Source organism: Lepidochelys kempii, chromosome 1 (genome assembly GCF_965140285.1).
Source record: "Lepidochelys kempii isolate rLepKem1 chromosome 1, rLepKem1.hap1, whole genome shotgun sequence".
In the NCBI taxonomy this organism is placed as follows: domain Eukaryota; kingdom Metazoa; phylum Chordata; order Testudines; family Cheloniidae; genus Lepidochelys; species Lepidochelys kempii.
The window spans coordinates 3,762,554-3,783,715 of NC_136380.1; the positions used below are offsets into that span (position 1 = coordinate 3,762,554).

Below are 21,162 nucleotides of genomic sequence, written 5' to 3' on the forward strand. Positions count from 1 at the left end.
ATTATTCGCCCAATAACGCTTGCGCTGTGGCTTTTTTACAGTGGGTTGCAAGTGTTCCTATCTGACATCTGAGCTTCCTGACTGGTCACTGTCACATGATACGTTTCTGTTCTTTACAGGTCTGAATGTAGCTCTTAGACTCAGGTTTGTATGGCATTCAAAGAAAGCACATTTCAGTTTCACTTTATGTGAAGCAACATCCTACCGCACTCATACTGCGGTAGGGCCTGGCCTGTGCAGACATAACCGTCAATATCTGGTATGGCTTTGCAGTGCCGATTGTAACCGTTATACTAGATGTTGTGCTTATTGGCGTCTCTTATGCGCTGATCCTCAGGGCTGTCTTCAGGCTCCCCACCAAAGATGCCCGGCTCAAGGCTTTAAGCACCTGTGGCTCCCACGTCTGTATCATCATCTTGTTTTACACCCCAGCACTTTTCACAGGCCTTCTCTGATTGGCCGCCCACCTGCACAGCCTCTCTGGCCTGCTGAAGCCCCATCTAGCATAGGAGTGGGGCAGCCATCCCACTACAGTCATATATACATTCATAAGCATATTCCCGTAAAGCATTATGGGGTGCAACATCACAATGGTGTTTGATCAGTACATTAACATCTGCAACTCCTTGAGATATGCAGCTGTATTAACGCATTCGGTAGTATGGAGAATAAAGCTGGCAGCTGTAATTAGAAGTCTCTATATAGTTCTCCCATTCATCTTGCTGCTTCAAAGACTGACGTACTGCGTTATCCATCACTCTTCCTGTGAGCACATGGGCATAAGCAGCCTGGCCAGTGCCAATATAAAAGTCAACATTGCGTATGGTTTAACAGTTGCCCTGTTGTCAACAGGGCTAGATGTCACCTTTATCGCTGTGTCTTATGCTCTGATCCTCAGGGCCGTCTTCCGGCTGCCATCCAAGGACACCTGGCTCATGGTTCTCAGCACCTGCGGCTCCCACATTTGTTTCATGCTATTATTCTACAACATCCTGCTGGCCAACCTCTGTGTAGTTGTTCCCCCCATGCTAAATACTTACAGGGGTGAAAAACAAGCCGATTCATAAAAGGGTAACAGACACGTTTGTTTGGAGTACTTTGGGGGTTGGGAACAGGGTACACTGCCTTTCACGGCTTGGTCAGGGTGTTTGGATCCAACTGCTGTCACTCTCGGATGGCTGTCTTGCGGCTCACGTGAAAACAAGTGGAGATCACAGTCCATACCACCAAACTGACCACTTCCCCGTCTCTATTTCCCAGGCTCTGAAGAGAGACCAAAGAGACTGGCCAGCCATGCAGACTCTCTGAGCACGGGACGGGGTCCGTCTCTCCAGGTCTGGGTTGTGGCACACTGACTGGTCAGTGTGATGGGAACTTGCATGGTTCCTGCCTGTGCTCTACGTCTGCGAATAACTACAGAATAGGAGCTGCACCAGGCCTCTTTGCCTGGCCAAGGAAACCTCCCAGGCAGTTCCCTGGAGCAGCGAGCTGCCCCTTGGCATGGGGATTCAGAGGCCAGAACTGCACAGCGACAGACGACTGGCCAGAGTCCCGCTGCTCACCAAGACAAAGCAGCAAACAGCCACCCTGCCATTGCCAGCACATTTCCCACTCCGGGTGCGTTTCAGGGGGAAGGAGCGGCCCGAGGGCTAGCACCACTCCTGTCCCATCCCCCACAGACCAGAAGTCTGTTTTTCATGTGGGCGCCCTGGTCACGTGTACTGAGCCTGCCCTTACGTTTGCTAGAGGCAGGCTTGGACAGCGGGAAGCTGGGCTTGCAGGCTGAGCCTGTCACAAGGAAAGGGATGGAGGGGATAGGCCTAGCTGGCTGCGGGGACGGCCAAACCCTTGTCGGGAACCACTTAGCAGGGGCCGGGGAATGTACAGGGGGAGTAGGGAGATAGCGTTGTGTCTGTCTTTGGCAACAGTGAAACCATTACCGGATACCATGTCCAGTCCAACAAAGAGAGGGAAGAGCATCTTCGCGAGCAGGCTGGCTAACCTAGTGAGGAGGGCTTTAAACTAGGTTCACTGGGGGAAGGAGACCAAAGCCCTGAGGTAAGTGGGGAAGTGGGATACTTGGAGGAAGCACGAGCAGGAGCATGTGAGAGGGCAGGGCTCCTGCCTCATACTGAGAATGAGGAGCGATCAGCGGGTTATCTCAAATGCCTATATACAAATGCACAAAGCCTGGGAAACAAGCAGGGAGAACTGGAGGTCCTGGCAAAATCAGGGAATTAGGATGTGATTGGAATAACAGAGACTTGGTGGGATAACTCACATGACTGGAGTACTGTCATGGATGGATATAAACTGTTCAGGAAGGACAGGCAGAGCAGAAAAGGTGGGGGAGTTGCACTGTATGTAAGGAAGCAGTATGACTGCTCTGAGCTCCGGTACGAAACTGCAGAAAAACCTGAGAGTCTCTGGATAAAGTTTAGAAGTGTGAGCAACAAGGGCGATGTCGTGGTGGGAGTCCGCTATAGACCACCGGACCAGGGGGATGAGGTGGATGAGGCTTTCTTCCGGCAACTCGCAGAAGCTACTAGATTGCAGGCCCTGGTTCTCATGGGAGACTTCAATCACCCTGATGTCTGGTGGGAGAGCAATACAGCGATGCACAGACAATCCAGGAAGTTTTTGGAAACTGTAGGGGACAATTTCCTGGTGCAAGTGCTGGAGGAACCAACTAGGGGCAGAGCTCTTCTTGACCTGCTGCTTGCAAACCGGGAAGAATTAGTAGGGGAAGCAAAAGTGGATGGGAACCTGGGAGGCAGTGACCATGAGATGGTCAAGTTTGGGATCCTGACACAAGGAAGAAAGGAAAGCAGCAGAATACAGACCCTGGACTTCAGAAAAGCAGACTTTGACTCCCTCAGGGAACTGATGGGCAGGATCCTCTGGGAGAATAACATGAGGGGGAAAGGAGTCCAGGAGAGCTGGCTGTATTTTAAAGAATCCTTTTTGTGGTTACAGGGACAAACCATCCCAATGTGTAGAAAGAATTGTAAACATGACAGGTGACCAGCTTGGCTTAACAGTGAAATCCTTGCTGACCTTAAACACAAAAAAAGAGGCTTACAAGAAGTAGAAGACTGGACAAATGACCAGGGATGAGTATAAAAATATTACTCGGGCATGTAGGAGTGAAATCAGGAAGGCTAAATCACACCTGGAGTTGCAGCTAGTGAGAGATGTTAAGAGGAACAAGAAGGGTTTCTTCAGGTATCTTGGCAACAAGAAGAAAGCCAAGGAAAGTGTGGGCCCCTTACTGAATGAGGGAGGCAACCTAGTGACAGAGGATGTGGAAAAAGCTAATGTACTCAATGCTTTTTTTGCCTCTGTCTTCACGAACAAGGTCAGCTCCCAGACTGCTGCACTGGACAGCACAGCATGGGGAGGAGGTAACCAGCCCTCTGTGGAGAAAGAAGTGGTTCGGGACTGTTTAGAAAAGCTGGACGAGCACAAGTCCATGGGGCCGGATGTGTTGCATCCGAGAGTGCTAAAGGAGCTGGCGGATATGATTGCAGAGCCATTGGCCATTATCTTTGAAAACTCATGGCCATCGGGAGAGGTCCCTGACGACTAGAAAAAGGCTAATGTAGTGCCCATCTTTAAAAAAGGGAAGAAGGAGGATCCTGGGAACTACAGGCCAGTCAGCCTCACCTCAGTCCCCGGAAAAATCATGGAGCAGGTCCTCAAGGAATCAATTCTGAAGCACTTAGAGGAGAGGAAAGTGATCAGGAACAGTCAGCAAGGATTCACCAAGGGCAAGTCATGCTTGATTGATCTAATTGCCTTCTATGATGAGATAGCTGCTTCTGTGGATGAAGGGAAAGCAGTGGACATGTTATTCCTTGACTATAGCAAAGCTTTTGACACGGTCTCCCACAGCATTCTTGTCAGCAAGTTAAAGAAATATGGGCTGAATGGATGCACTACAAGGTGGGTAGAAAGTTGGCTAGATTGTCGGGCTCAACGGGTAGTGATCAATGGCTCCATGTCTAGTTGGCAGCCGGTATCTAGCGGAGTGTCCCAAGGGTCGGTCCTGGGGCCGGTTTTGTTCAATATCTTCATAAATGATCTGGAGGATGGTGTGGATTGCTCTCTCAGCAAGTTTGCGGATGACACTCAACTGGGAGGAGTGGTAGATACGCTGGAGGGTAGGGATAGGATACAGAGGGACCTAGACAAATTGGAGGATTGGGCCAAAAGAAATCTGATCAGGTTCAACAAGGACAAGTGCAGAGTCCTGCACTTAGGATGGAAGAATCCCATGCACCGCTACAGACTAGGGACCGAATGGCTTGGCAGCAGTTCTGCAGAAAAGGACCTAGGGGTGACAGTGGACGAGAAGCTGGATATGAGTCAACAGTGTGTCCTTGTTGCCAAGAAGGCCAATGGCATTTTGGGATGTATAAGTAGGGGCATTGCCAGCAGATGGAGGGACATGATCCTTCCCCTCTATTCGACATTGGTGAGGCCTCATCTGGAGTACTGTGTCCAGTTTTGGGCCCCACACTACAAGATGGATGTGGATAAATTGGAGAGAGTACAACGAAGGGCAACAAAAATGATTAGGGGTCTGGAACACATGAGTTATGAGGAGAGGATGAGGGAACTGGGATTGTTTAGTCTGCAGAAGAGAAGAATGAGGGGGGATTTGATAGCTGCTTTTAACTACCTGAAAGATGGATCCAAAGAGGATGGATCTAGACTATTCTCAGTGGTAGCTGATGACAGAACAAGGAGTAATGGTCTCAAGTTGCAGTGGGGGAGGTTTAGGTTGGATATTAGGAAAAACTTTTTCACTAGGAGGGTGGTGAAACACTGGAATGCGTTACCTAGGGAGGTGGGGGAATCCCCTTCCTTAGAAGTTTTTAAGGTCAGGCTTGACAAAGCCCTGGCTGGGATGACTTAGTCGGAGATCGGTCCTGCTTTGAGCAGGGGGTTGGACTAGATGACCTCCAGAGGTCCCTTCCAACCTGGATATTCTATGATTCTATGATTCAGTCTGGTGTCCACACTTCCAAAAAGATGTTGAAAAATTTGAAACTGTTCAGAAAAGAGCTGCAAGAATGATTCAAGGTCTGAAAAACCTGCCAGATAGCAACAAACTTAAGAAGCTCAATCTACGGAGTTGAACCAGGAGAAGTTCATGAGGTGACTTGATCATGGTCTACGGGGAAGAGATTTCTGCCAGCAGAAGGCTCTTTAATCTAGCAGACACAGGCATAACTAGCCCAAATTTTAACAATGGGGGTAATTAACCATAGGAGCAATTTACCAAGGGAGCGTTGGATTTTCCCTCACCTCAGGTCTTTAAATCAAAACTGGATTCCTTTCTGAGAGATCAGCTCTGGCTCAGAAGTTACAGACTAGATGCAGAAATTACTGGGTGAAATTCTGTTTTATGCTATGCCAGAGGCCATGGTGGATCATCATAATGGTCCCTGGCCCTCATTACAATAGAGCCTGAGCTTCTTACACTCAGGGACAGACTGTGTCCTCCGCCCCACTGGGAGGCAGGGAAGTAGATCACTAGAGAGGCTGCACAGCCTGAAAGGAAAAGGCCAGATACAGATTCCAAGTCAGGCTGTTGCTTCGGTTACAGATTTGGCAGACGATAAAGTGTATCGCTGCCTCCTGGGGGATGGGATAGGTCAGACCCGACCCCACATCTATGATCGAGCCAATCTCTGCAGTGTTGTTGTAGCCCTGTCTGTCCCAGGACATTACAGACAAGGTGGGGGATGGGATATTTTTTTGTTGGACAACTTCTGCTGATGGAAGACACAAGCTTTTGAGCTACTTGTTAGGGGGTTTATTCCTTCACCCACTTACTTCCCTGGTCCTTCTTGCATGAACACAGAGCAACAATACCCAAAGTCCAAAGGTCCAAACAATTCAATGTTTATTGGGTTGAACTTCCAGCAAACATGATTCCAGTTTCCTTCCTTGGTGTCCCCCTTCCCAGCTCTGACACCACAGAGCCTTACACCTGTGTCCCTGTTCCCATTCCTGCCCTTAGCCAAACATGATTCCAATTTCCCCACCCCCATTCCCTGTTCCCATTTCCCACCCCCCCTTACTTCCTGATTGACTATACAGTAAAACTTGAGTTCTGCTTAGCTATATCTTAACCAATCATTTTCCTGAAATTTCACTAACCAATCCTAACATATTGTAACATGGTTATGTAACCAATTATATCCCACCACCTTCATTAGTTTACACCCAGCAAAATTAATTATACAGCAAACAGAAACAATCACAGAACCAGACAGAGATTATACAGACAAACAATAGCAAAGTGGGAACTATAATGACAAAACAATACAGAAGTGAGGATTTCACTTCCCAGCTATTGATAAGTGAGTTCTTGCCAGGCAGGATGCTATCAGACTAAGTTTCCTTTTACATTTTCTAGGCACTTCCCTTTCTCTGGAGGCGATAGGCACTATCAGGACAGGATTGTATCCTAACAGCCCCATAGCACCTTCTTTCAATGTGACTAGTTTGGGATGTGAGGAGGTGACCGGTCGCCTTCCAGTTTATGGATGCCTCTGTCGCCTAGCCAAAGGCCTTAGCCTAAGAACAGGGCCTCAGATGGTCACAGGGAGAGAAGGCCCTTACACCGGCAGACAGTGATTTTGATTCTCTCTTTTATACCTCTAGAACTAGCCAAGTGATAAGAATACACCTAAATTCTTAGAGTCTAGGCCTTTACAGACAGGCCTGAATATCTATATCCTAACCCTACTCAGACCAGATTAAGAGTTCTGTGTAACCTTGAAAGCTTGTCTCTCTCACCTACAGCGGATGGTTCAGTAAAAGATATTACCTCCTTCACCTTGCATCTCTGCTGTCCGCTCTCCGGCATTTCGCAAGAGCATCCAGTGTCTGATCCTTAGCGGTGCTGAGCTTCTGCAGCTCCCCCGGAATTAGGCAGGAACTCAGGGTCTCTGGAAATCAGACTGCTCGTTGAGGAGCTGAAATACGAATGTCGGTGCCTAACTTTAGCCACTCAGCTTTGAACGCTTTGGGCTCGGTGAGTTGTTCAAAGCCTCAGGGCGAGTCAGTGTCGAAGGCTCTCCCCCCTGAGTGCTGCTCCCCAGAGCTGGCACCCAGAAGGCAGTACTGCCCAGTCTCAAGATACCGCACATCTCTTCTAACGCCCCCGCCCCACAAGTCAAGTGCTAACTAACACACAAATCTCAGCTTTCATTTTTTCTCGAGTAGATTTGGTGGCAGAGGGAATAACCTGTGAAGCGAGAACCTGAATGTGATTTGGGGAAGGGTCTCGTCTGACTCATGATTTTTGAACAGCTGTGGCTGGTGATGCTTAAGACCCAGCTCTGCATCCTCTGCTACCACAGCGGGGTTCAGTCTGAGGTTCTTTAATACCCCGTCTTCAGTAACCACCACACACAAAGCAGTGGGACGGGGTCCACACTCAGTACCTCATAGGAAACAGACACCTAAGGGAACAGAGTGAACAACTCCAGATTCTGAGCATGGGACCGAGAGCCAGGAACTCCTGCTGTGCTTGGGCGAGTCACTGTGCATAGTGAGGCTGTTCAGAAAATGCCCCTCACCCTAGCATCTGGGCAGATAAGTGGGGAGGTGCAGAGTTATGTAAAACACCTTGAAAATAATGCTTTGCCCTTCTCCACCCAAGGCTGTCAGCCTAGAATACAAACACTGGTGAATTAAGCCTCACCAACCCATCGCCATGTGGGCCTAAGCCCCATTTTACAGATGGGGAAACTGAGGCACAACACAGTTAGTCGTCGTCTTCAAAAGTCTTTGGCTCCTGGAGATCCTCAGCAACCTCTGAAAATTAAGTCACACAAGTCTCCAATTGGCCTCCCCCTCCCTACCCCCAAATCTCAGGGAGCCAAAATTAGTGGGGAAGACTGGAAAAGGTGGCGTAACAGACCTGGTCATACAGCAAGGCTCTAGCAAAGATCAGAATAGAACCCAGGAGTCCAGGCTACCAGCCTCAAGGCTCACCCCTAGACACCCCCCTCCCCTAGGGCAGAAACCAGGAGTCTGGGCTGTAACAGCCCTGCTCCCACCCAGCTAACCCCTAGACCCCGCCTCCCCTGCCAGAGCTAAGGGCAGAAGCCAGGAGTCAGACTCCGAGCCCCCCCCCGGTAACCCACAGACCACCCCCTCTTTCCCCCCGCCCGGGACAGAACCCAGGAGTCCGGGATCCCAGACCCGCCCCCCTCTAATCCCTAAACCCCTCCCTTTCCTCCTCCCCCCCGCCAGGGAGAGAACCCAGGAGTCCGGGATCCCAGACCCCCCCCCCCCCCAAACCCTAAACCCCTCCCTTTCCTCCTCCTCCCCCCCGCCAGGGAGAGAACCCAGGAGTCCGGGATCCCAGACCCCCTCCCCCCCCCCCAAACCCTAAACCCCTCCCTTTCCTCCTCCTCCCCCCCGCCAGGGACAGAACCCAGGAGTCCGGGCCCGCGCTCTCCCCGGGCCAGCAGCGCCGGGCTGGGCGGAGGCAGCCGCCGCTTCTCTCCGGCACGGAGCCCTGCCTGGCCGAGCGCGGCCCGCCCCGGCCTCCTGCCCGGCCGCCGCGAGCCCGGGGCCCGCCGAGCCCGGCTGCAGGTAACGCGCCCGCCCCGGGGCCCCGCAGCCAGTCCGGGGGGAGCCACCCCGGCTCCGGGCTGCAGCGAGACCGGCCAGGGCCCCCCCGCCAGCAGCTGGGCCGCCCCCCCCCGCCAGCAGCTGGGCCGCCCCCCCACGGCCCCCGCTGGGCAGCCCCCCCCCCCCGCCGGGCACCCCCCCCGCCAGCAGCTGGGCAGCCCCCCCCCGCCGGGCAACCCCCCCCCGCCAGCAGCTGGGCAGCCCCCCCCCGCCGGGCAACCCCCCCCGCCAGCAGCTGGGCAGCCCCCCCCCCCGCCGGGCAACCCCCCCCCGCCAGCAGCTGGGCAGCCCCCCCCCCCCCGCCGGGCAACCCCCCCCGCCAGCAGCTGGGCAGCCCCCGCCAGCAGCTGGGCAGCCCCCCCCCCCCCCCCCCGCCGGGCAACCCCCCCCCGCCAGCAGCTGGGCAGCCCCCCCCCCCCCCCGCCGGGCAACTCCCCCCCGCCAGCAGCTGGGCAGCCCCCCCCCCCGCCGGGCAACCCCCCCCCGCCAGCAGCTGGGCAGCCCCCCCCCCCCCCCGCCGGGCAACTCCCCCCCGCCAGCAGCTGGGCAGCCCCCCCCCCCGCCGGGCAACCCCCCCCCGCCAGCAGCTGGGCAGCCCCCCAGCAGCTGGGCAGCCCCCCCCGCCGGGCAGCCCCCCCCCCGCCAGCAGCTGGGCGCTTTGCACCCAGGGAGGCGCTGCTCGCCCTGCCGCAGGGGGGGCTTTGCCCTCGTGCCCGCAGGAGAGGGGAGTTGTGCAAGGCTGGGGAGCAGAGCCAGGGCTCGAGATAATTCTTAGCACTTGTCTACGGGGGGGGCGGGGGGGAGAGTTTATTGGGCCTGCCGGGCTGGCATCGCTGCTCGCGGGTGAAGGAACTAGGGGTGCTCCCGCACCCCCTGTTTTAAAGGGGTTTCCATCATCTGCAGGGTTTACAGTAACTGGCCGTCAGCACCCCCACCGTGCAAACTGTCGCGGCACCCCCGTGGGGAGCCCCGGCAGGGCCGCACTGGCGGGGGGAGCCCCGGCACCGCCCTGCGGGTATTGGTACGCTGTGCTGTATGTCGCTAGGTTGGTGTAACTCCCCCTGCGGACACCTGCCCCCCAGGAAGAATGGCTCTTTCTGATCTACGCGGTGTAGCTGTAGCCGTGTGGGTCTCAGGCTATGGGAGAGCCCAGGGGGTGAGGGGAGATCTGCTAGACCGGTGGTCTCCAAAGCGGGGTGCGCGCACAACCATCCCGGGGGTGCGCGGCCGGAGGAGCACCGCCATCACGGTGGCAGCAGCGCTCCTGGACCTTTGATTCGTCGGCAGCGGCTCGGCTCTACCCCGGCTCTCCCCCGGCTCGGCTCTCCCCGCTCCGTCTTTGGCAGCAGCTCGGCTCTCCCCCAGCTTGGCTCTCCCCGCTCTGTCTTCGGCGGCTCGGCTCTCCCCCGGCTCGGCTCTCCCCGCTCCGTCTTTGGCAGCAGCTCGGCTCTCCCCCAGCTCGGCTCTCCCCGCTCTGTCTTCGGCGGCTCGGCTCTCCCCCGGCTCGGCTCTCCCCGCTCCGTCTTCGGCGGCAGCGGCTCGGCTCTCCCCTAGCTCGGCTCTCCCCGCTCCGTCTTTGGCAGCAGCTCGGCTCTCCCCGCTCCGTCTTCGGCACTAGGCCGGTGGCAGCTCGGCTCTCCCCCGGCTCGGCTCTCCCCGCTCCGTCTTCGGCGGCGGCGGCTCGGCTCTCTCCCAGCTCGGCTCTCCCCGCTCCGTCTTCGGCGGCAGCGGCTCGGCTCTCCCCTAGCTCGGCTCTCCCCGCTCCGTCTTTGGCAGCAGCTCGGCTCTCCCCACTCCGTCTTCGGCACTAGGCCGGTGGCAGCTCGGCTCTCCCCCAGCTCGGCTCTCCCCGCTCCGTCTTCGGCGCCAGGCTGGCGGCGGCTCGGCTCTCCCCGCTCCATCTTTGGAGACCCCTGTGCTAGACAAAAAGTCATGTCCTGAACATAGACACTGGATTTATGGCATATTACAACGATCTGTAACCCCCTCTTTTTGTCCTGTGACTGCTTGAATGGGCCTTCAACTTGAGTGGGCCCTTACAAGAACGTAAGAACGGCCATACTGGGTGAGACAAAAGGTCCATCCAGCCCAGTATCCTGTCTACCGACAGTGGCCAGTGCCAGGTGCCCCAGAGGGAGTGAACCTAACAGGTAATGATCAATGATTCCATCCTTCCCACCTTGCTAGGATGCTGGCAGCCCTGTGGATCCAGAGTTTGTCTCTGACCCCAGTGGAAGTTGGTCCAATAATTACCTCCCCCACCTTGTTTGTCTGATTTAGCTTCTGTTGCCTTCAAAGTGCCGGAAGCTAACAGGTGGAAGCCGTCTTATTCTGGGGTAAGAATGTCCATGCGGGGACTTATCACTGCAAAATGATGCCAGGAAACTTCCCCATGTAGACTAGTTCTTAGCCTCCTGGGCTACCCACTGGGCAGGAAAACATAGAGCAGCTTTATCCCTAGGACACATTTCAGAGAAGAACGCACCCCCCCACACACACCGCGCTTAGCACTGTGAAAACAGTGCCGTCTGGTCCAGCACTTTGCTCCCTTCTCTGAAAGGTGTGAGGGCGCATGATTGCAGGTGGGGTGGACAAGGGGGCGTGTGGGTTTGTGTGAGACATATCCTGGCCGTGTTCATACAGACAACAGGGCTCAAAATGGAGGGCATCCCAAACAGGGAAACAAAAGCTCTCATTTGGCCTTTGACAGGGTCCAAATAAAAGCCCTCCCACTTTCTGGGCCCCAAGTAGCGGGGTCAGGCCTGGTCTCCCCACACACCCGGCCAGCTGCCCCTTTCGTATTTCTCCTTTTTATGCCTGCAGATTACCAAGCCCCCCACTGAACTGGCTCCCCAGCCTGGTAATCATTCCCGGTCTGATTTCCAGCCCCCCAACCTAGGGGGAGCAATGGGCCTTGAGCTACAAGGGGCTAAGACCAAATCAGCTGCCAAGAGATTTCTGTGGGACCAAGCTGATCCGCTCGTCTGACCCCCTGGGCAGCACAGGCCAGCGAACCCCCGCAAAGTAATTCCCAGAGCTGATTTATTTATTTTTTTTTTAGAAAAACAGTTACTCGGGCGCAGGGGTCGGTTGCTAGCCGAAAGCATGATCACACATGTGATTGTGTGTGTGTGTGTCACTTGGATCCAGGCCTCTCCTGCCCATGCAGGGATCGTTTGGAGTGCACGGTGCTGAGCTCATCACATGATTTGTCTTTCAGGTGCACGCCTTGCTCCCTGGTGTCCCCGCTGCTTGCCCCTCCAGGGAGGAGCTGGGAGAATGGCCGGTGCAGTCTGGGGTCGTGCCTAAGGGTGAGTTCAGGGAGGCTGATTTCTGCCGGGTGAGGGTCCCGTTTGGCTCTTTCAGTGGGCTCTGGATAGTCTGTGCAAGGCCCAGGCTGGCTTCAGCGCTCGGGAGTCCCCAAATGGTCCAGACTCCTAGTGGATTCATGGCCTTACAAAGAGAATGACAAGACCACTCACCTTCCTCATGGCGTGCTGGCTGGCTGTGGAGTCACGGCCCCTGGCTGCTGGGCCGCCTGCTGGATAGTGACTGGTCAGTGGGGTGTATGGAAAGAACTGGCAGGTCCCAGCGGCCCAGCATCTACATGACAACTCCCAGAGAATAGCCCCTACAGTTAGCTCTAACTACCCGCCTCATGGCAGCCTGAGAGGAGACACGGACTGGCCCTTGCACCAGGGACCCCCACTTGCCCCATTTCCTCTGCTCTCGCTGCCCTTGCCAAGCAGATGTCGCAGCGGTTGGAAACATGCATGGTTCTGCCGAGACGGGCGAAACCTTACGTTATAACGCGGCGCATCCCTCTGCCGTGCTCGGGCTTTGTGCCGCTTCTAATCCCTGCCTCTTTCCCCAGGGTGAAAGGGGACGGGTTGAGCAGGACTCATGGATTCTCAGGACGTGGAAGGGGAGGAAACTCCAGCCAGCGTCTGCTCCGGTGAGCAACGGGAATTCAGACTGGAATGGAAATTAAGTTGGTTTGGCTTGATTTGTTCTTGACAAATGGATGCCGACTGTTCCTTATAACCCTCCAGGTGCTTACAGATTGATTGTTTAATCATTTGCTTCAGTATCTTTCCAGGTACTAAAATTAGACTGACTGGTCTAAAATTCCTGTGACCTCTTGTTCCCCTTTTTAAAGATAGGTACTGTTGGCCCTTCTCCAGTCTTCTCAGACCTCTTCTGCCCTCCATGGGTTCTCAAAGATCATTGCGAACGGCTCCGAGACTGCTTCAGCTAGTTCCCCAAGTGCTCTAGAATGAATTTCAGCAGGCCCTGCTGACCGAATACATCCAACTTATCTAAATAATCTTTAACCTGCATTTTGAGAGTATGGAACTGCCAGCCTTTGAGAATTCAGGGAAAAGATGGATGTGATGGCAAAACTTTTTCTGCTCTCCCTTGCTCAGGGTATCCTCCTCCCCGACTGGACATCTCAATAAAGGTTGAAAGGGAGGATGAACCCCAGTTCCCAGATGCCCTGGACTTCACTACGGGAGTGGTCCCCCAGGGTGAGTGATCCCATTGTAAAGGGACTGGCCGCTTGCTGGAAAACATCCCTCGCTTGACGCATTGCACTGTTCATTAATCATCACCTGCAAACACTTACTGCTGCTTGGCAGAGGCAGCAACATTTTTGAAAATTTTCCTGGATGTTTTTGCGTTGAAATATTCCGACCGCTCTGTAAAACGGGTCAAAACACAATTTGCTGGCGGAGCGGGGGGAAATCCTCAAATATTTGCAAAACATTTTTCATCTAAAAATGTCAACCAGCTCTTCATACAGTCCAGACCAAACAGAGGACAAACCTGGACCAGTTGTTCCTTGGAATGGCTGGAACTGTTCTGACTGTGAAAATGCTCGGAGAAATGGGTGAAAGTGAATTGCGTTGAAAGAATTTCATGGAGCGCCAACCCGGTTTCCTTCTAGCTTCTGAATTCTCCTCTCCCAAAGAGGATGTTTGGGGGTGGAAGGGGGTTGCTTTTTAGGATGCACCCCAAGAAGTAGAAGAGTCTCAAAAAACTTGGATGTAATTTTAGGAGGAAGAGGTAGTCCAACTCCGGTCCCTTCCCCAACCCCAAACTTTTAGCCCCCAGCTCTCTCCCTCCCCCACTACAATATAACCCCTATTTTATGAACATTGAGCTTACGAGTGGCTGGTTATATGATCCATTTTTCTGCCGCCAACTGTGACTTCAGTCCTTCGGCCAGCGTTCCAACAGCTGGACAGCTTTGGAAAAAAACGAGTTTTGGAGGCAAAGGAGAAGTGCACGTCTCTCAGACAAAGAAAAAATGGGTGCACTGTACACAGTTACCATTTGTTATGAACACTGTCATTGAATGATCAATCAATCAAGTTATGCACCAGACCCCTGTAACTGAGGTGTTCAGTGATTAACTCCTCAATCGCCAATTGGTTCATCCGATTGGGGTTCTGCTGTATTTGGCTGGGCGGGCAGGAGTCCACTGTGTTGGCAGCATCCAGCTGCTTGGGGTTGCTATGTCCTCCTGCTGGACAAGCACACGGCTGCGGCCTGAAGCTGCTGCTCCCTCCCGGGGGCTACAGCTCTGAAATCCCAGACCCCCTGTTGCTGACTTGCCCAGGGAGCATCCTGAAGGTGGGTCTCTGCTGCTCTTCAGTCAGAGATCCCCGGAACCTGCTCCTGGTCCCCACCTCAGGCCTGTTATGGAGGGAGGCAGCAACTTCTGGGCGAATCTGAGCAGATGCATGTACCCCCTTTCTCTGCTTGAGCCCCGAGCAGCCCAGAGACTAGTCTGAACGCCCCAACCCACCCAGGAGCTGGAACCGGACCTCAAAAGCTACTTTCCGGGCCTCAGGCCCCACTCCCAAGCATGCTAGGTCTCTCGGGATGCCCTGCCACCGGGGGTGATGCCAGGGGAGGTCAGTGGTGGCTCACTGGGCAGGGCACCAGGCCCCATGTGCTCAGCCAGGTACCTGGGGCTTCAGACAAGGCGTGTGTGATGAGCGTCCCTCTAACCCCTTGTATGTTAATGGAGCTGCCGCCCCGAGCTCCCTCTAGCCTGGAATCTGGAGCTGGCCTGCAGCTCGAGCTGCGTGCCCTCCGGAGCGCTGGCTGGCGCAGTCTGGGCTCCGGGCTGGGGGCTGTTAACCCACGAGCTGCTGGGTCAGCCCAACCCTGCAGGCTGATGGTCGGTATGGATATCCTGGCTTAAGCCTGGCTGTCCCACCTGTTGGTGAGCCCATGGGAGGCAGGGGGAAATTTTCACAGTGATGATTCTCTCTCTTCTGCTTGTAGGGTATCCTGGCACCAAACGTGATTTGGTAAAGATGGAAAGAAGTGAGCACATGGATGTCCTGGACTCTGCAAAGAGACAAAGTACCTGCAAGAACTCCACAGGTGAGGGAATAGTGTCCCATTTCCTGGGAGATGCCCATAGTGCATCACAAGCCCTGCAAACATAGATCACTCGCCCATTGTCTGAAATGCAACCGCTTCTGGGGTGGAACGCAGCCGCCAGTGTGTAACAGTGATACTACACAGCTCTGCCTAGGAGGGCAGGAACATAGGACTGGAAGAGACCTCCTGGGTCATGGAATCCAGCCCCTGTCATCACAGGCAGCCCCTCATATCATCCCATTCACACAGCTCCACTTGGAAGCTCGTTCAGCTGTTTGCCCAGGTGGCCCATTCTGTCCCTGCGGTTCTGACTACACAGGTCAGGAAGCAAGATCATGTTGGGGCCCACACAAAGCCTAGTCATCCCTTAACTGGGAGATAAGTGGTGCACATAGACTCTGTGGGCCCCTCACACAGAGCTATTCTCATCCATCGGGAATACGTCGTCTCCCTTTTTATTTATTCACTCTGTCACGTCTTAGTCATAGGTGTCAATCATGGATTTTCCCTCACTCCCAATAGCCTGCCAGTGGGTGTCCCTCCTTTTGACTCTCCTGTCTCCTCTGGCATATAACTCTTCAGAAGTCTGGGTCAGATTCTACCCTGATTTACTCCTTTGCCACCCAGCTGAAGTTAATAGGATGTAAGTCAGACCTCTTGGGCCGAATCCATCACTGGTGTACGTCCATTGACTTCAGTGGGGTTACTGCAGAGACCAGCCTGGTCAGGCCTGGAAGTTTATTGGGTATCTTTCGGATAGTTGCCCAGATTGGTTAGACAAAATAAATCCAATGAATTGAGGTTTTGCTACAAGGAAGGCGGCATAGTCGAGCAGACAGGGTGCTGGTCTGGGGGCAGGAGCCCTGCTTTATTGTGAGAACACCGTATTGTGGGATCATCCTGTGACTTCCCGTTTCTGTTTGATTTTGAAAAAAAATCACTCCAAGGGAATTCAGTCAATTCAAACTCGGCTTTCTCTGTTCATCTCTGATCTGCACCAAATTCCAGGGGAGGGCTCAGCTGTGTATTTCATTTGTTGTGTGTGATTTAAAAAAATAAATCGAACCCTGAGGCGCAATTCTAGTCTGAAAACAACTGGATTTTTTTTCTGCCTTTGCCTCAATCCTTTTCTGCTGAAATCTCACTTTGCATTTTCTCCTCCAGAGCGGTGAAGAGCAAACAGGATTATTATTTTTTTTTGCTTGCTCACACAGCATTGTAAATTCCTTTGCCTAAGTACTAACATGGCACCAATTGCCCTGCTGTCTGAGCATCTCACAGGCTTTAATGCAGCTATCCTGGGCAACCAAAGCACAGAAAGTCTTTGTGGGAGATTTGGAAAGACACAAATGGCAGTTAGATGCTGTGGCAGGGAATTGAACCTGCAGTTTCTGGGTCCTAGGGAAGCAACCTAACTGTTGGACCATCCTTCCCTCTAGCATGAAACGGGCAAACGAGTCCCATTCAATTACATCACATGGAGGCAGACGACTAAATCCCCAGGGATCTGTACGAGGCCCAGTCCTATTCAACATGTTCAGAAATTATCTGGAAAAAGGGGAAAACAGGGAGGGGGCAAAATTTGCAGATGATACAAAATTATTCAGGATAGTTAAATCCAAAGCAGACTGGGAAGAGTTCCAAGAGGATCTCACAAAACTGGGTGACTGGGCAACACAATGGCAGGTGACGTTTAATGTAAATAAATGCAAAGTGATGCACCTGGGAAAATATAATCCTAACTATACAGACGAACTGATGGTGTCCAAATTAGCTGTTATCACTCAAAAAAGAGATCTTGGAGTCGTTGTGGAGAGTTCTTTGAAATCAATGTGCAGCAGCCATCACACAAGCTAACAGAATGTTAGGAACCGTTAAGAAAAGAATCGGTAAGACAGACGATATGATAATATCGCAATATAAATCCATAGCACTCCCACACCGTGAATACTGTGTATAGTTCTGGTTGCCCCGTCTCAAAAAAGATGTACTGGAATTGGAAAAGGGACAGAGAAGGGTGACAGAAATGATGAGGGCATGGAACAGCTTCCGTATGAGGAACAGTTCAGCTTAGAAAAGTGATGACTAAGCAGGAATATGATTGAGGCCTATAAAATCATGAGTGCTGTGGAGAAAGTGAACAAGGGAGGATTATTTGTCTCTTCACATCGCAGAACCACCACGGGTCACCCAATGAAATTAACAGGCAGCAGGTTTAAAATAAACACGAGGAAGTAGTTCTTCACCCCACGCACACTCAACCTGTGGAACTCCGTGCCAGGGGATGTTGTGAAGGCCAAAAGGATAACTGGGTTCAAAAAAGGATTACATAAGTTCACGGAGGACACCTCCATCAATGGCTATTAGCTAAATAGTCAGGACACAACCCCATGCTCTGGGTGTCCCTAAAGCTCTGACTGCCAGAAGCTGGGACTGGAGGGCAGGGGATGGATCACTCCATAATTTCCCAGTTCTGTTCATTCCTTCAGAAGCACCTGGCACTAGCCCCTGTCGGAAGACAGGATACTGGGCTAGATGGTCCATTGCTCTGACCCAGGGTAGCGGTTCTCATGTTCTTGTGACTAGAAGGATTCTGCAGGCTTGTTTGCCCCGGGGGACCTTACTGATTTCAGAGGAGCTGCACAGATGCAAGTCGGGGTAGCAGCCGGGCCCACAAGTGGCACTTCGCTAGCATCCCTGTTGAAGATGCCCAAACCAGAAGAGAATCCCACTCTTCCCTCCGGCAGAGGGCCTGATTCTGACACCACTGTAGCTCCGTTAGCTTTCCTGGAGTTATTCCTGGTGCCAAGTGAGAATCGGCCCTGAACTGCCATGACCTTGCACTGTGCATGGTCACGCACACCTGTGCAAACTCACTCTGAATGGCAGCCGCTCCCATACCCTCTGCGGAGATGCCCTGGCTAGACAAGGGGCACGGCGGGGAGAACTGAGACCCGAGTCTCTGCACCACATAACGGGGGAAAGCGGTAAAAACGCACCCAAGCAGAGCAGTGTGAGGAGCTGTCTGTGTACACAGACCCTCTGGTAACTGCACTCTAGGGGGAAGTGGCATGGCCCTGGTGCTGTTCCCTGCCTTAGCAGCCTCTAACAGTGTCTCTGGCTTCTCTTTCCCCTGCTCTGCACAGGTGACTGGCCTGCGAAAGCCGTTAAGGAAGAAGGGCCACGAAAGGACCATACTGAGGAGCTGGAGGCCCCCTGCGTGCTGGCAGGGAAGCCCTATGAGAGCCCTCTGGCCCCTGGCCGCCAGCCAGGGAGCGGGCAGGACGCTCCTGCGGAGTGGACCAGGGCCCTTGGGAAGCGCAGCACCAGGGCCTCCCAGCCGAGGAGCCCCGTGGGGGAGCTGGCGTTGGCCTGCAGCGACTGCGGGTGGCGGTTTGGAGACGTGGCGTCCCTGGGCGAGCACGAGCAAAGCCACGCGGCGGAGCGCACCTTCATCTGCACCGACTGCGGCAAGAGCTTTGGGCGGCACGCCACCCTGGTGGAGCACCAGCTCGGCCACACGGCGGAGAGCGTCTTCGTCTGCTCCGACTGCGGCAAGAGCTTCACCCACAAGGCGGCGCTCACCGTGCACCAGCGCACCCACGTCCGCCAGCGCCCCTCCCGCTGCGCCCGGTGTGACGGGGCCTACGGCTCCCACGCCGAGCTGGTGACCCACCAGCAGGCCCCCGCCGGGCCGGCCGCGGCCCTGGAGGACGGTGCTGAGCCGGCCGCGCTCCTGCGGGCCCCCGAGGCGGAGAAGCCCTTCCCCTGCATCGACTGCGGCGACAGCTTCCGCTCGCACCCTGCCCTGCTGAGCCACCAGCGCATCCACGCCGAGGAGCGGCCCTACAAGTGCACCAAGTGCGGCAAGAGCTTCGGCTTCCACGCCGAGCTGGCATCGCACCTGCTGTGCCACCCCAAGGAGCGCTGGTTCCCGTGCGGCAGCTGCGAGCGGCGCTTCAGCTCCAAGACCGACCTGATCCTGCACGAGCGCACCCACCCCGAGTCCACGTGGTGCCTGTGCACAGACTGCGGCAAGGTCTTCGCCGGCCGGGCCGACCTCGGCCGGCACCAGGCCAGCCACGCCGCCAGCGTGCACGCCTGCCCCGAGTGCGGCAAGGCCTTCGGTTACCTGACCGACCTCATCGCGCACCAGCGCTCGCACGCCGAGCGGCTCGTCTCCTGCAACAAGTGCGGCAAGAGCTTCGGCTCCCGTGCCGAGCTCCTGGTTCACCAGCGCGTGCACGGCGAGAGCCAGTCCTTCACCTGCACCCAGTGCGGCAAGGCCTTCGGCTCCCGCACCGACCTCATCACGCACCAGCGCTCGCACGCCGAGCGGCTCGTCTACTGCAACAAGTGCGGCAAGAGCTTCGGCTCCCGCGCCGAGCTCCTGGTTCACCAGCGCGCGCACGGCGAGAGCCGCTCCTTCACCTGCACCCAGTGCGGCAAGGCCTTCGGCTCCCGCACCGACCTCATCATGCACCAGCGCACCCACCGCGACCGCCAGTCCTACTCGTGCGCCGAGTGCGGCCGCGTCTACAGCAACCAGTCCTACCTGGTGGCCCACCGCCGCGTCCACACCGGGGAGAAGCCGTACACGTGTGCCGAGTGCGGGCGCAGCTTCAGCCACAAGTACCACCTGGGCAGGCACCAGCGGACACACGCAGGGGCCACCCCGCCCGTGTACTGAGCCCCAGGGCCCATGCCACCTGCACCGGGGGGGCACGGGGAGGAGGAGGGAAGGGGAGTTGCGCAGCATTTCAAGAGAGGCTGGTCTTAAATCCACAAGAACGCTCGTTGCACCAGTGAAACGCCTGTGACACAGGGCTGGGTGGCACTAAGGGGGAGGGGCTTCTCAGACATGCCACTGCTGACCACCCCCACGCCTCTCCCCCTGCAAGAACCCCAGTGTCACCTGAAATGTCCTTGCAGGGAGGGAAATCTCACCCCGGAATGACACCTGCTTCCTGACAGGTTATCAAGAGCACGGCAGAATCGGAGTAAGAGCTAGAGAGAACTGGACATGCTACAAAGCCATAGGAAATTGGGCAAACGCTGTTAAACTACGTGTGGTGGGGGTCAAGGGGCAAAAACTGACGGAGCTGGTTCTTGTTACCCTTCAGCAGCGAGATTTCTCTCCTGTGTCCCCTTTTCGCCTTCCCCTCTTTCCCCTGCCGATGAGGAATTAAACGAACATAAGAAAAGCCACCGCCATCACTAGTCTCACTAAATTCATGCACATGCTACGTGAAGGGGCTAACTAATCCCATACCCAGAACTGTGAGACCATGCTAGGGTGAGGTCCTTTAGCTTGGCGGATCAGTTCTGCAAAACTGCTGCAAAGTCATCCCCTGCCCTAGCGTTTAGGGGACCAAAACAAGTACAAATGGCACTGAGCCAGCTGGTTTGAGCCCTTCGCACCCTGAAGGAACGAGCAGCCGAGTTAGCTACGGACAATGGGCTGTATCCTCAACTGTTGTTAATGGTACCGCTCGGCTGAAGCCAAGAGAGCTGGGCCAGCAGCCAGTAGCCAAGTGTCTGGCCCAAAGTTAAGGGGGATGTGATATATTCCAGTGTCTAAGGGAAAGCCTTCACAACAATATGCGGGTGCTGTCATAGAATCATAGAATATCAGGGTTGGAAGAGACCTCAGGAGGTCATCTAGTCCAACCCCCTGCTCAAAGCAGGACCAACTCCACCTAAATCATCCCAGCCAGGGCTTTGTCAAGCCAGGCCTTAAAAACCTCAAAGGAAGGAGATTCCACCACCGCCCTAGGGAACCCATTCCAGTGCTTCACCACCCTCCTTGTGAAAAAGTTTTCCTAATATCCAACCTAAACCTCCCCCACTGCAACTTGAGACCATTGCTCCTCTTTCTGTCATCTGCTACCACTGAGAACAGTGGAGCTCCAGCCTCTTTGGAGCCCCTCCTCAGGTAGTTGAAAGCAGCTATCAAATCCCCCCTCGCTCTTCTCTTCTGCAGACTAAACAATCCCAGTTCCCTCAGCCTCTCCTCGTAAGTCATGTGCCCCAGCCCCCTGATCATTTTTGTTGCCCTCTGCTGGACTCTCTCCAATTTGTCCACATCCCTTCTGTAGTAAG

The 21,162-nt window shown here is 54.7% G+C and overlaps 1 protein-coding gene and 1 pseudogene across 8 annotated transcripts; both read left to right on the top strand.

Moving 5' to 3' along the window:
• Positions 1-572: 572 nt before the first annotated feature.
• Positions 573-10,583, top strand: LOC140911353 (olfactory receptor 52D1-like; annotated as a pseudogene).
• On the top strand, positions 8,241-20,268 carry LOC140907266 (uncharacterized). Of its 8 annotated transcripts, none has more exons than XM_073332809.2 (7): positions 8,241-8,622; positions 11,485-11,685; positions 11,882-11,972; positions 12,536-12,616; positions 13,089-13,190; positions 14,959-15,060; positions 18,207-20,268. In XM_073332809.2, exons 4-7 carry the CDS (start codon positions 12,565-12,567, stop codon positions 19,748-19,750), a joined length of 1,800 nt encoding a protein of 599 aa, XP_073188910.1. In that variant the 5' UTR covers positions 8,241-8,622; positions 11,485-11,685; positions 11,882-11,972; positions 12,536-12,564; the 3' UTR covers positions 19,751-20,268. The 8 variants fall into 8 exon arrangements, with proteins under 8 accessions (XP_073188910.1, XP_073188925.1, XP_073188916.1 ...); XM_073332815.1 differs by lacking the exon at positions 8,241-8,622 and adding an exon at positions 9,270-10,811; XM_073332800.1 differs by lacking the exon at positions 8,241-8,622 and adding an exon at positions 10,818-10,997.
• Positions 20,269-21,162: the final 894 nt, after the last annotated feature.

Coding starts and splice junctions, on each gene's coding strand:
- LOC140907266 (XM_073332809.2), top strand. CDS start 12,565: ATGGATTCTCAGGACGTGGAAGGGGAGGAAACTCCAGCCAGCGTCTGC. Junction 13,191..14,958: donor TACGGGAGTGGTCCCCCAGG/GTGAGTGATCCC, acceptor TTCTGCTTGTAG/GGTATCCTGGCACCAAACGT. Junction 15,061..18,206: donor TACCTGCAAGAACTCCACAG/GTGAGGGAATAG, acceptor TGCTCTGCACAG/GTGACTGGCCTGCGAAAGCC.